We start from the raw sequence: 13,427 nt of genomic DNA on the forward strand, positions 1-13,427 counted from the left end.
TAGACATGAAACCCAAGAGCTTGGCATTGTTAGTGCCACATATACTCTACCAGTTTTTACAGGAAAGGCATATAGCCACAAAGTACAAGAACAAAAAAATGACATAACTCACTAGTGACATTTAGGATACAGATGAGGTGCGATCATAGGATTATTTATGCTATGGTAGGCATAATAAATTAATAATGGGGCGTTTCATGTCCTGTAAGTCTAGTCTTACATAACTAAGAAAATATACAAAACTTTGCTTTTAATAAACTGATTAATCTTTTTTTTTGTACTTTTATAATCGAATATTAGAGATTATTAGAGAGTAATTTTATAAGAAAAAGAAAGAAAGAACGAAAGAAAGAGAGTAAAACTATTTTCAAAGCACAAATCTTTCCTCTATAGGTTCAAGATGTATAGGCTATTTCTCAATCCGAAGGCGGTGGCCTCCGGAGGGCGCATATCTAGGCTGTATACGTCATCAAAACATCTTATTTCAATTAACAGTTATAAAGTTGACTATTATTCTTAGTTAATCGTCAAGTGTTGTAATATGCTTATTACTTGCGAATGTAATGCTCAGTTAACTTAAACGGCCCTAGTGTTTCAGCTCTTCAACAGTGAAGGGCGTAGCTAGAAATGGGCGGAGTGAGTATCGTCGGCAGCGGGGCGGAGCTAGATGGAGGGCTGAAAACAGCGTGCTCTCTGTATACATAGTGGAACGTGCCAAATATAAGTTTGTGACAGGCAGTGTCAGACAGTAGCAGTGGGCCTTTATCAAGATTCGAAGAGTTGATATTTAACAGAACCTGGTTTGCGACTGACATCACTCGTTTCACCTGGCGTGGGAGCCGAAATTTAAAGACAGCAAAAGGGATTCTGACATGCACTTTCAGAAATGTAAGTACTTTGTTTTTTATGTATTTAGATGTATTTATTTGTTGCTTACATTCTAAACTGTTAGGCCATTACTGATGCTGGTTTTATAATGTTTAAATGAGAGGGGGGGACAAAGACAAAAACTTCTATTAATATTAAGTGCCCTGTTGAATGTAAATAACAGTTATCTTTTACATGTTTATTTGAACTTGGAAAAAGCAATAACGTTAATTTCGTGATCCAAATTTAGTGATTTAAAAATAAACTTTACTCATTTAAATAAAGGACCTCCAAAAACTGTAGCCAACCGAGTTTATTTCTAAAGATATCTGGAGAAACCCCTTGATAAACTACTACTCCTCCCTGTTATGCTTTCAGTTCCCGTTATGATGGGTGTGGGTCTCAGTCACTGACACGTTTTTATTTAGAAATATTAGTGAAAATTATAATAAAAATAAGTATAATAAAGTAGTCACGTATACTGAAACAGATGTCTTTATGAAAAGGTCAAGTTCAACGAAGTGTTAACAACAAACAACAATGTAACTGCGGTGTCACTTTAAAGTTGACGAGACTTGAGCGACATCTGCGGAATCCCCGCTAGAGCGCCCACGCGCGTGACTCATTGGCCAGGGTTTTCCGTCTTTGAAATTACGAGATACAAACATCAGGGTATCCCGGCCACTAAAGCCCACCCTTTTGGACATTTTAAAGAGCCATCGGACTTTGATGATAATCTTTATACTGAATATATAGCCTAATTAAACGCCGTTTCAATGTGTTCCTGCAGTAGCGAAAAAGTCATGGGTTCGACTCCCAGAAAAATATACAGAGTGAAATACAAAAATATCAAACTTGAATGCACTTTAAGTCGCTTTGTATGAAAGCTTCAGTCCAATCTGTTTTGTGTAGACTTATTACTGTTGCAACTGACAGCAAAGACACTGATGTTTTATTTACTTTATGTTTTGACCACTGTAGCTTCTACAGTTCCAGGAATATAAATTGTTATATTTAAAATCAAAACAGGTATAGAAAAGTACTGTATGTTGCCAGTAAAGTAGTGTTCTTCATAGAGCAATATCCACTTTGTATATCAGTAGCCCATAAAGTTAAAGTTAGTGAATCATTAACTTTAACTTTATAATAGTGAGCATTACATAGTGATGGTTGAAACTGGTAGTGTAAGTAAACTAAAAAGCATGGAGACAGATACAAATATAGATAAGAAAAGGAATTATCCTATTGAGATCATCCCCAGTGGAATTTCCATGCATGCTAAACCAGAATTGCCTTCCTCTTTTAAATCCCCTTTGTCATAAAAATAAACTCGCATACCTAAGCATGTTTTAGTGAAACCAGTTTTTTTCCTGTAAAATGATTGTTTACAGAAAGCTACTGCTAAGCAACCTCTTAAGAACATGACAAAGTGTAAAAAAATAGTAATGCTCATAATATATTTTGACAATGGATGCATAGTGACTTTATTCCTAGTGGCGAATTAACGTATTGCAACACTTTTTTGTCATCTGATTTATGTGGCTGATTTTAGCTCAGTACTATCACCCGGTGCAGTCTAGCTATCTGTTATTGTGAAAGGCATCAAATCTGACTCTGGATCAGTATTTACAATATATAAATAGCCTGTTCACAACCCTATGGGGCCCCTCAAAGGATGTACGTCACCAATGCAGGAAGAAGATGTGGTTTGCCACTAACGGAGCGTAGCGGAGCGTAAAGGAAACAGAAAATGTGCTGTGAGAACCCTCTCCATAGACACAAGGTTTCTGGTGAAAAAGAAGGGTAGACGTGAGCTCACTTTTCCAGATGGAATACCTTCCTCAGGGGTGAGCGTTACGCTCCTTTGGTGGAAATTTCATTTTTATCTCACGTTTGGGGTCAAGATTTTGAAGAAACTTTCCTCGCATCTGCTCTAGTATACGTAACCGATGCCCACTGGAAACCTCCCATATTTGCATTCTTTTCTTTTTCAGCTTCTCTTGGTGACTAACACGAAAAAAATACATTTTTATGTCATATCAACACCTACTAGTAAATATGGTCTCTGGGGAAATCACATTACTGGAGAGATTAGTCAGTATTACTTCAAAACAACAACAACAACAAATGTGCTCTGAGGAAGTTTGTGTCCAGCAAATTGTGACAATGCTTTATCTGTCATAATGGGTTAGAAAATGCAATGTTGCTACAATAATAAAACTACTGTCGATGAAGCTTTTGTCTTTGTAAACTGTGTACAAATGTATGATTTGCAAATGAAATATGCTTACAACAACACCAAGGACATAGTAAATTTAAGTAAGTGTAAATTTAAAACCATTTATGCTCATTATATCTTATAAATCACTGTTTTACTTAAAAAAGTTTTGTACTCTTGTATTCTTTCATGAACTTTATTGTCGTTGTTTTGCTTTGTACAATTTTTACATACTTATTATGTCAAATACGCATGATAAAGGAAAGGGTGAACTCTCCTTTTTTAAATTTGACAATGCATTACTAAGATATATCCAATGTTTTACACCTGCCAACAGCACCAAAGGAAAAGGCGTGTTACCCTCTGCCCACAGTGAAGAAACTCCTGGAGCAGAAGAGAAAAAGGGAGACTTCCTCAGCACCCCCTTCCTGCTCTACAGTGACTTACACTGCTGGTGGACCTGCATCTGTCCCAGTGAGTAAAAAAACACTGACATGTTAACATGAACATCTCAAGGCAAGTGCAAAGACATTAATCATCATTTAAATGCTTTCCAACAGGTGCTGACATCCGTTCAGTCTCCCACTGCCGGTAAGCCTGACCGTCTCAGCTAAATAGAGCTGGATATATACTTAAAAATCATGGTTCGATTTTTATAGTTTTTCTTCTTTCGCTTTTTTGCAGGGGCCAGTGTTAGCTACCCAGACATGGGAGCGGTTAGATACGACAGATGGGAAGTTCCCAGCATTCATCAGCCTCATTCTTCCCTACCGCAGTGCAATCCGTTCCCATTCATGTCCAACTTTTCTCAGACTGGACAGACTCTTGGTACTGGCTACAGCTCTCGACAGATGCAGGAGTGCCACGACGCCCAGACAACACAGCAATATGTAAGCGTGAACATGGCTCACCAGCTCTATAGCAGCGATTTCCAACAAGAGAAAGCATGTATCCTGTGTGGATACTTGGAAAAATGTTGATTGATGAATGTAGAATGAAGATGCTATACCCAGTATGAGTTAAAAGAAACATGACGAGGAGATATTACAGCTACACTGATGAGGCAGTGTTTATTTTAGACCACAATTATAGGAAATTATTTCAGATTCTTTAAAGGTGCCATAAAATATAAAAATGTATTTACCCAGGCATAGATGAATAAAAAGTACATGGCAATGAAATATTGTGAGCCTCAAACGCGTTTGTTCCCTCATTTTTATGTAAACCTTGTGCACGCAAAAGACTGCTGGAAAACAGGCCAATCTCAACATAACAGCGACGGTGACGTCACACTCGAGATGTACACCCCAACATTAAATTACACATTAAATTATTACGAAGTTGTTAATGCTAAAAACAAAGTCGTGACTGCTGACTTAGCGCTTCATGCTAGTTAATGCTATATGCTAGTGTTCATGCTGATGTTCTAATATTGACTTTACAGTTAATATTAACAGAAACTTACCACTCAGAAATGTCCATTAACAATCTCCAAACTATTACTCAAAATCTGTATATTTGTCTTATACAGACTCAAACATATAAGGTCTGTTTACTAATGTGAGCTACTGACATGAGCCTCAGAGCAGAGCAGAGCTCAACATTATTATTCATGACCCCTCCAAATAGGGCGAAACCAGACCATGTTATTCAAAGGACAAATCCTAGAGTTGTAAATGTAAAAATGTTTCTGGATAATTTGAGATTATTGAGATAAATATGAGAGAACTTCGGACATTTACAAGTTTGAAGCAGAATGATCATTCAAGGCTTGTGGAAATGCTAAGGGCAAATGATAAACAAAGGTTAGATATATCTGTTTATCTCACGCTTCTATCTCTCTTCTCTCACAGTCAATCACAGTCGATTGTCCTGTTACTGCATCTGATATGATCGGGCCTGTCTCCGCTCAGAGCTCCATACAGTGTTGGCCGTCTCAATCCAGAGAAGATCACGCCAGCCCGTATCTCCAGGAGTTCAGGACACAGATGGATATGGTGAAGCTACAGGAGGCTCGAGTCTTCCTGCAGAATATGGATTACAGTAGAACCACCTGGCAGGATGATGACGGGGACACGTAAGTTGATGAAGCGTAAATGTTGGGTCGATTTATTGCAGGATGAATGATCTACACTTGTAGCTCTGAGTCTTGTTCAGCAGCCACATCTAACTAGAAAGGGTGGTGATTTTATCTACTTACAATGTAACAGAATAAACAATTTAGAATGGGATCCCCTGGATTTTTCAGAATAAACAGTCCCATTACTCCAAGTCTGGTTTAATGTAAGACCTAAAGGAGCAGTTTCCTGGACAATGATTACATAATAATATATAACCAATAAAGCAGGAAATTAGATGGGTAGGCTACCTTTTCTGAAGAAAACAAGTGATTCTTGCTGTGGCAAAACTCTACACTCTTAGAAAGGATGTGTTAATTTTTTACACATCTTTTTGTGTCAAGCTTTTAACACATTATGTGTAATTTTAACACATTCATGGGTCATTTTGTGTTAAATTTGTGTTAAAATAAAACACAAGTTGTGTTAAAAGTAACACAAAATGTGTTGTTTCAATAATAACACAGAGATGGGTGGATTCTGGGACAACGCATTTAGTGTGTGTCCCAGAATCAACACTAATGTGTTGTTTTTAACACATTCGTTCTAAGAGTACAAAATATTACAATGATGCTAACATGATTTAACATGATGCTGGCATGATTTGCCATGATGCTAGCATGATTTACCATGATGCAAATATAATTTAGCATAATGTTGACATAATCTACCATGACGCTAACATAATTTAGCATGATGTTGACATAATTTAGGATGATGCTAACATGGTTTAGCATGATGTTGGCATAATTTAGCATGATGCTGGCAAGATTTAGCATGATGCTGACATGATTTACCATGATGCAAATATAATTTAGCATAATGTTGACATAATATAGCATGATGCTAACATAATTTAACATGATGTTGACATAATTTAGGATGATGCTAACATGATTTAGCATGATGTTGGCATAATTTAGCATGATGCTGGCAAGATTTAGCATGATGTTGGCATAATTTAGCATGATGTTGGCATGATTTAGCATGATGTTGGCATACTTTAGCATGATGTTGGCATGATTTACCATGATGCTAGCATGATTTACCATGATGCTAGCATGATTAAGCCTGATGCTATAGCATGATAAAGATTTTATTTTTAAATTATTTTATGCATTCCATTTACATACACATACTATGGACAGTCAAAGTCCCTTTAGGCCACTAGGCGGTCCCCATGGCCACTAGGCGGCCATGTTTGCAACGCCCCCAGGCGTTGAATGGGGAAAGACATATATCTCTAAAATCATTTAATTAAACAGCATGTTTTTGACCAACAATTACACCTGACATCAACTGTACCATAAGATTTTCTTAAGCTCAAATTTGGCTAAAAACGCATTTCTACTACGTATGCACACAAGTTGGCAAGCGCCTCACACTACTATGTACAGTATAGAGACCCTCCCTCTGAAAATCGCCAGTCGTTAATGATAATAATTGGTTCTTTTAACTGGAAGGCGAGATTCTCATCATCAGAGGAGCCATATTGAGTGTTGCATTTTCCCCTGTTCAAAGTAATAGCAGTGCTTAATCTTGTTATTTCTAAAATCTTTGACACAGTACAGTGTTTATGTAAATTGCATAGTTCCCCATAATGCGTCATAAATGATGTGGCCACATCAGACCATATCATTAGGTGTTTCACCAGAGAAGTTCTCTAAGCTCTTGTAAGTTTGTCATCCTATGAGTCCTGTGACAAGTCACTCCAAATGAAAACGGACCTTGCGGGACAGATAGAGAACTGAAACCTATTTATTTCTCTCCCTTTTTTAGGATTTTACATATCTACACTGCTAAAGGTTTCAGGGAATATGCTTTTGCTGCTGCAGAGAAACTTTATGAACTGGGGAAGTTGGACTCCAAGGAGCACAAGGGCAAGGTGAAGATCATAACAATACTGTAAAGGCCTTATTTATTTCGCATGCAAACTAAATAGTTGTTCTCTTGTATCCCAGACTGCTTTGCTGGTGGCTGTAGCAGCCAATCAGCCAGAGATAGTCCAAGACTTACTCTCACTTGGTGCAGACATCACCACATGTGATGTTAATGGTCAAACTGCACTTCATCTGGCTGCCACCTATGGTTTCCCCCGAGTCATGCAGGTTAGCGGGCTAAGCTGTCCATTGTATGTACGTATGTAATTCAAAATCACATAAAGCAAAAATATAAACTGTTTTATGAATTCATAGGTTATTCTTTCCACTGGACTCAGAGTGGACCTTGAGGCTCGTAATTTTGAAGGTAACAACCTGCATGAGATTTCATAAAATGTTCATGTTTATCATCCTTATATGCATGCCAGTGTACATTGTTGAATCAAGTTAAGCGATAAAATAATAATATATAATTTAATGTAATAATAATATTTCTGTCTTAGGTCTGACTGCTCTGCACTGTGCTGTGATCTCTCACTGTGGGACGATAAAGGCTATAAACGCCTGCTCCTCATCTTCAACATGGCCCCCTGATGGCAGTCTGCAGTCTCAGGCAGAAGATAAACTGATGTGCTTGCGGTTAATTATAAATGCTGGGGCCTCAATAACCAGCCAGGTACTATGTCTGTTTAACTAGTTTGTACATGACTCTGCCTGTGAAAGCCCTGCTAAAGTCATTTTTATGATTCACAGTTTTTTACATAAAATCATACTACAAAATTCTGTTAAAATATAACCTTGATAATTTTTATTATTGACCAAGTAAGACCAATGTCAATCAAACTTTGATGCTCCTAATTAAGCCTGGATTTCACAGACAGGGTCACATATTACATAATCTTAAAATGAAGTTCCAAAAATGATCATGGGTTTGGTTCTTTAAAGGGACACTCCACTTTTTTGAAAATATGCTCATTTTCCAGCTCCCCAGGAGGTGCAATGATATTACGCAGCAGCCGAAAATAGTCCCCTTAGTATCTTTTAATAGCAGGGGACTATTTTCGGGCACTATGTAATATCATCGCGCCTCCGGCAGCCATGTTACATCAGCAAGTCCTTGATTATTACGCTAGTTTGAGGGTATAGTTCTTAGCCATATCGGCGTAGAAAATCGCAACTTTTAGTACAAAATGTAACTACAGAGGGGTCAGGTTTTAAACAGGAAAAATATTCAAACTCTTTGGGTTTTTTGAGCGCGATGCTAATGGTCTAATCAGATTCAATGGATTATGCTTAGCTATGCTAAACGTGCTAGCGCCAGACCCGTAGATCAGCTGAATGGATTCCAAAACGGTAAGAATCAAATGTTTAACTCTAGAGGAGCTGGAAAATTTTTGATTTTGAGGCGACTGTGGTGGTGATGACGTCACCCGCTAATTAGCATATATGTGATGTCATCATGTCGTGTTTGCGTTTGATCTAGTGTTGGCACCGGAAATATGTTTCCCTTCTACTCTTTGATCTGTATCTGTATTTGATCTGTATTATATATCAAATTATATCTTAAGCCGAATTAAGCTGTTTTAAATAGTGAAATAAAAATGTTAAAGGGAATCATGAAAATTATATTTGTGGGGGCCAGTGTTGATTCTGTGGTGGGCCACCACAAATAAATCAATGTATGGGAAATAAAAAAGTGGAGTGTCCCTTTAAAGATATTTAAAGTGCTTCGTAAACAAAACAAATCACAGGTATTGACGTTTAAAAAATGATGATAGATATTTCCACGGTATGGGAAAAGAAACAACATATTTTCCAAATGTTTCTTTCTGAGAGACAGACAAACAATTGATTTTGTCATTGTTCCATACACATTAGTTTCGTTTTGAGAGTGCTGCACAAGGAGGAAATCTCATTCATGCCATGGCGGCTTTGATCTCGCTTCGGTTTCACTTTGTTTACTAGTATTGCTTCAACCTTTTTCAGGAAATCAAAAGCAACAAGACAGTTCTTCACCTGGCAGTGAAGGAGGGGAATATCCATCTCGTGCGCTTTCTCTTGAGTCTGCCGTTCGCTGATATGCAGGTCTTCATCAACCTGAAAGTAAGAGACACATGATATCAGCTATATTGTATTGAAGTGGTTTCATGTAGTCATGCGCTATATTTATCACATACTCCAGTCACTGTAGGGTGGAAGTCAGCAATTGTTTTGATGTTTAGTTTTTTTTAAATGATCATCACTGTTCAATGTAAATGTGAAAATTATAAATTCTTCCACCTTCTTTTTTTTGTGTGTGTGTGGAAAGTTCATGTTAAGTTAGGTTAAAAATCTTTATTTTAAACTAAAAGCATATGACAGGCCATTTTTTTATTCTGCAAAGATCCTTAAAGAATATCTGTCCATGTCTGCCTCATAACCTTATTATCATACAGTTTGATTTCACTCATTAATTTCACTTTATTTTAATCTTTGAAATTACCTTAACTGGGGCTAGTATTGCTTCAATACTCAGTGGGTAGCACTGTTGCCTCACAGCAAGAAGGTCCCCGGTTCGAGCCCCGGCTAGGGCAGGTGGCCTTTCTGTGTGGAGTTTGCATGTTTTCCCTGTGTCCACGTGGGTTTACTCCGGGTACTCCGGTTTCCTCCCACAGGCTAAAAAACATGCAAGTTAGGCAGATTGGAGATGCCAAAGTGTCCCTCCCCCAGCCTGTGTATGGATCAACTTGTCTGAATAAAACTTGTGTATGGATTAACTTGTTCTCGCCATGAATATAGCCGTAGATGCTAGAATGGCATAAAGAAATAAAGGAAGAAGAAGAAGTATCAATATTAACTCTTTCCCCGCCAGCATTTTTTTTTAAGTTGCCAGCTAGCGGCAGTATTTTTATGATTTTTCACAAAAGTTTAATGCCTTCCAGAACTTTTTCTTCTAATATATAAACATACAATATATCAAATAAAAGGACAAACCCTCTGCTTTCAAACAAACAAAAAAAGAAAACAAAAATGTAATATCTTCATTTGTTCTCTTTTTATAACAAAATGTTGGTATTTTTTTCCAAAAAGCTGAGATAATTGCATTTTTGTAAAGCACTTTTGTTATAGATCAAATTCAGAACGATTAATGAAAACATACACAGAGTTTTAACTTTTTGAATCAGTGGATGCTTAATTGTTTTATAAATTGGGTAAGAGTACCTAGTGGAGAATAGTAGAAACAATAGCCTCTTTTCTTTGCCCTAAAAATTTGTCAGGGAAGCATCATTGGTGTCATTTTCTTAATTGACAACAGTGGCGGCTCGTGACTGCTCATCCAAGGGGCGCAAATTCAAATATGTGTTTGGAGTGTCATGTGTGTTGCTTAAAAATATGTGTTTTTGTGGCGTCATGAGAACCATGTGCATTACGTGTTTTGTCAAAATAAGTGCCTGCTGCACACACGTCAAAACCATTTATGATAAAAGAGACGCTCACGTTCACAAAATACACACAAATACACTCCCTTAACACTAAACCCTGATTACGCATGAAGTGATGCGAGTATCTGGCAAACGCGAGCATAAACACTTTAGACGTGTCTGCAGCAGGCACTTATTTTGACAAGATACTTGATGCACATGGTTCACTTGACGCGCCGAACACATATTTTGAAATGACGAAACACACAGATGATGGGCTACATACATGTTGTGACGAACTTCGCATCGAGTTCCCCCAAATAAAGAAGTCACCTGCCGCCACTAATGTCATGGAAAGAGTTAAAGATATCAATGTTATTTTTCTATACATTATGCAAGATAATTTTATGTGAAAACAATACATAGCAAAAACTGATTTTAGCTGGGTCACATACTGTATAATAATAAATGTGTACCAAATTTATTTTTTAGGCTCACGGGCACACAGCCCTCCACATGGCCGCGGGGCTTCATGGAAGCCCCTATCAGGAGGAATTGATCAGGCTGCTGCTGAGTCATGGAGCTGATCCAAGCATCCGCAACCTAGAAAACGACCAACCCGCTCATTTACTGCAGAGCGGGGACAAAGGAGACAGGGTAAGAGGTGTTTCTTTATTCATAAAGCAATGTTTAAGGTCATCACTTGTCCGACTGGATACATTGAGATGTAAGAATGAAACAGTAGATGATCCCTAATGAAAGAATGAAAAAGTAGATGATCGTAATGCAAAGAACGAATAAAAAAACAAATAGGAGGAGAATACGCAACAGCTGATTCTTTTTCCCCCTCTAAAATTTAGCTCAAACTCATCTTGAAGAAGAAAAGTGCCTCTAGACGGCGTTTTACATCCTTACAGGACCAAGAGTGACTAGGACTACTTTTACAGTCCCAACGTATCCCACCTTTTCAATAGAGATACCATCATCTGGAAACAATATGTATACTTCAGTCTTAAAAATATCATCTATCATCAAGAGTAGATCATTGTCAAATTAGAATTAGATAAATTGTTAAATTCGAATGAATCTAGGTTATCTCTGGAAAAGGATGGGTTTATAGTATCTTCTTATGGGGATTTTCACGTATTGCATCATTTTAGTATGACAGTATAGTGCAGATTAGATTCTGCATCATAAAACTGATTCACAGTTAATGTAAATCCTCACTCAGTGATTGGGTGTTATTATGTAGCATGAGATCATACATGACTATGTATTTATAGTGATTTCAATGAAATCGTCATTAGGTTCTACCTATAATTTATGAACCATATTGGTTCGTTTATATGAACTGGAACCCACTGTGTGGTGAATTTTTTTTTTATATTTATATTGTATTTGGTTGTTGTTGTATGTTGCATGTTATTATGTTGTGCTCTACAAAAGAGAGTTCTAGAAATGTTCCCTAAAAAATAAAGGCTCTTAAATGGGTATTTGCCTCACAGCATAGAACTCTCTTACAATCAAGAACCATTTTTACTATGTATAAAGTTCTTGAGTTGCTCTATTGTTCTTTAGAGTATTGAATCATTCCTCAGATCAACACGATGGTTCCTATAAAACACCACATAAAAGCTTTTAAAAGATAAAAATAGCCTAGAAAAAGGTTCTCATATGATGTCACACTGTATAAACCTCATTAGTTCCAACTGGAACTTTCTTTATCAAAGAATGTATGTTACTTTCTCTCAGGGAGAAGATCACAGTTACAGTATTTATTACATTGTATGTTAACATATCATTATTTTTTGATGTAATGTGCATTACTCAGTAGCACATATGATATCATAGATGTCTATGCAGGAGATTTGTCATCTGTGAATATGTTATTTTGATGAGTCATATGAGGGGGTGAAATGTCAGGGGTTCTGAGGTTAAACTATACTCAACCACACTGCTGTAGTCTTTAAGACCATCTAGTATCACGATCGTAAGGTTGTAATCATCATTAAGATTCAACTGATTTAAGTATAAAAGTATGATTTTTGTAACGTGGGGATAATATTTATCTTGTATCAAGATTTTAAATAATGGAGGTTAAGTCAGATGTACGAAGAGAAAGGCAGACGGTTTATAACCTGCATGATTCATTGTGTTGAAGTACCCAGAGTCCCTCAGGAAATTCAAATGAGGGAAAACACGCTAATGTCATCTTCTTGTAAAACAAAGAGAGGACTGTGGATTTATAAGAATTGATTCACTTTTTAAAACAAAGACAAAGTGTTCACTTTGCTATGAATTCATTTGTGAAAATGATTCATTTGTGAAATTGATTACTGTTTTAGTAAACATTGTAGTAATGAAGTAAACCATTGACAAAACCAATGTCTATAAAATCTATAGCATTAAAATTTGCTGTGTATGTACACAGTTTGAGAATGCCATATTTAAATACCTTTTAAGATTATGAATGTTTAATAAGTGTATGTGTGTTTGCCTGTATATGTCACCTGGCTAGGTAAAGTTAATCAGAGTAAAGACCAAGATCTCTGTAACTTAATCTTTTATTGACTTTGGTACATGACAAATTTGGTGATAAATAAAAATTGCCTTTCATATTATTGTTTCCAGTGTTTCACTATGATTGTGGTTTTAATCAAACTCATAACTCATAACAAACTCCATTCATATAAGCAACAACAAAAGAAAAACATTTTATGATTAATAACTATTAATAAACATTCCTCCAATAACAGTCAAACATGCCAATGGAATAATGTGATTCACAATAGAAACACAATGATTTCCTCCCTACGTTTCCGTTTATTTTTCGATAGATTATACAGTACTGTTATATAATTACCATGTGCTTCCTCAAATATTAGTTAAATATTGTAAGTACATTCAGTTGCTGTTAAATCATAAGCTAACATACTAACATACT

At 36.7% G+C, this 13,427-nt stretch overlaps 1 protein-coding gene across 2 annotated transcripts; it reads left to right on the forward strand.

Moving 5' to 3' along the window:
• Positions 1 to 440: 440 nt before the first annotated feature.
• nfkbid (nuclear factor of kappa light polypeptide gene enhancer in B-cells inhibitor, delta) lies at positions 441 to 13,101 on the forward strand. Of its 2 annotated transcripts, none has more exons than XM_055210273.2 (12): positions 441 to 888; positions 3,423 to 3,559; positions 3,646 to 3,676; positions 3,770 to 3,975; positions 4,939 to 5,162; positions 6,982 to 7,087; positions 7,164 to 7,310; positions 7,398 to 7,449; positions 7,586 to 7,758; positions 9,069 to 9,185; positions 10,976 to 11,140; positions 11,344 to 13,101. In XM_055210273.2, the coding sequence occupies exons 1-12, from the start codon at positions 873 to 875 to the stop codon at positions 11,410 to 11,412; spliced, it is 1,443 nt and encodes a 480-aa protein (XP_055066248.2). In that variant the 5' UTR covers positions 441 to 872; the 3' UTR covers positions 11,413 to 13,101. The 2 variants fall into 2 exon arrangements, with proteins under 2 accessions (XP_055066248.2, XP_055066249.2); XM_055210274.2 differs by lacking the exon at positions 441 to 888 and adding an exon at positions 2,512 to 2,714.
• Positions 13,102 to 13,427: the final 326 nt, after the last annotated feature.

Source organism: Misgurnus anguillicaudatus, chromosome 10, assembly GCF_027580225.2.
Source record: "Misgurnus anguillicaudatus chromosome 10, ASM2758022v2, whole genome shotgun sequence".
NCBI lineage: Eukaryota > Metazoa > Chordata > Actinopteri > Cypriniformes > Cobitidae > Misgurnus > Misgurnus anguillicaudatus.

Excerpts from the sequence above, each read along its gene's own strand:
- nfkbid (XM_055210273.2), top strand. Across the intron at positions 3,560-3,645 it reads GTGGACCTGCATCTGTCCCA|GTGCTGACATCCGTTCAGTC; the intron begins GTGAGTAAAAAA and ends GCTTTCCAACAG. Across the intron at positions 9,186-10,975 it reads AGGTCTTCATCAACCTGAAA|GCTCACGGGCACACAGCCCT; the intron begins GTAAGAGACACA and ends TTTATTTTTTAG.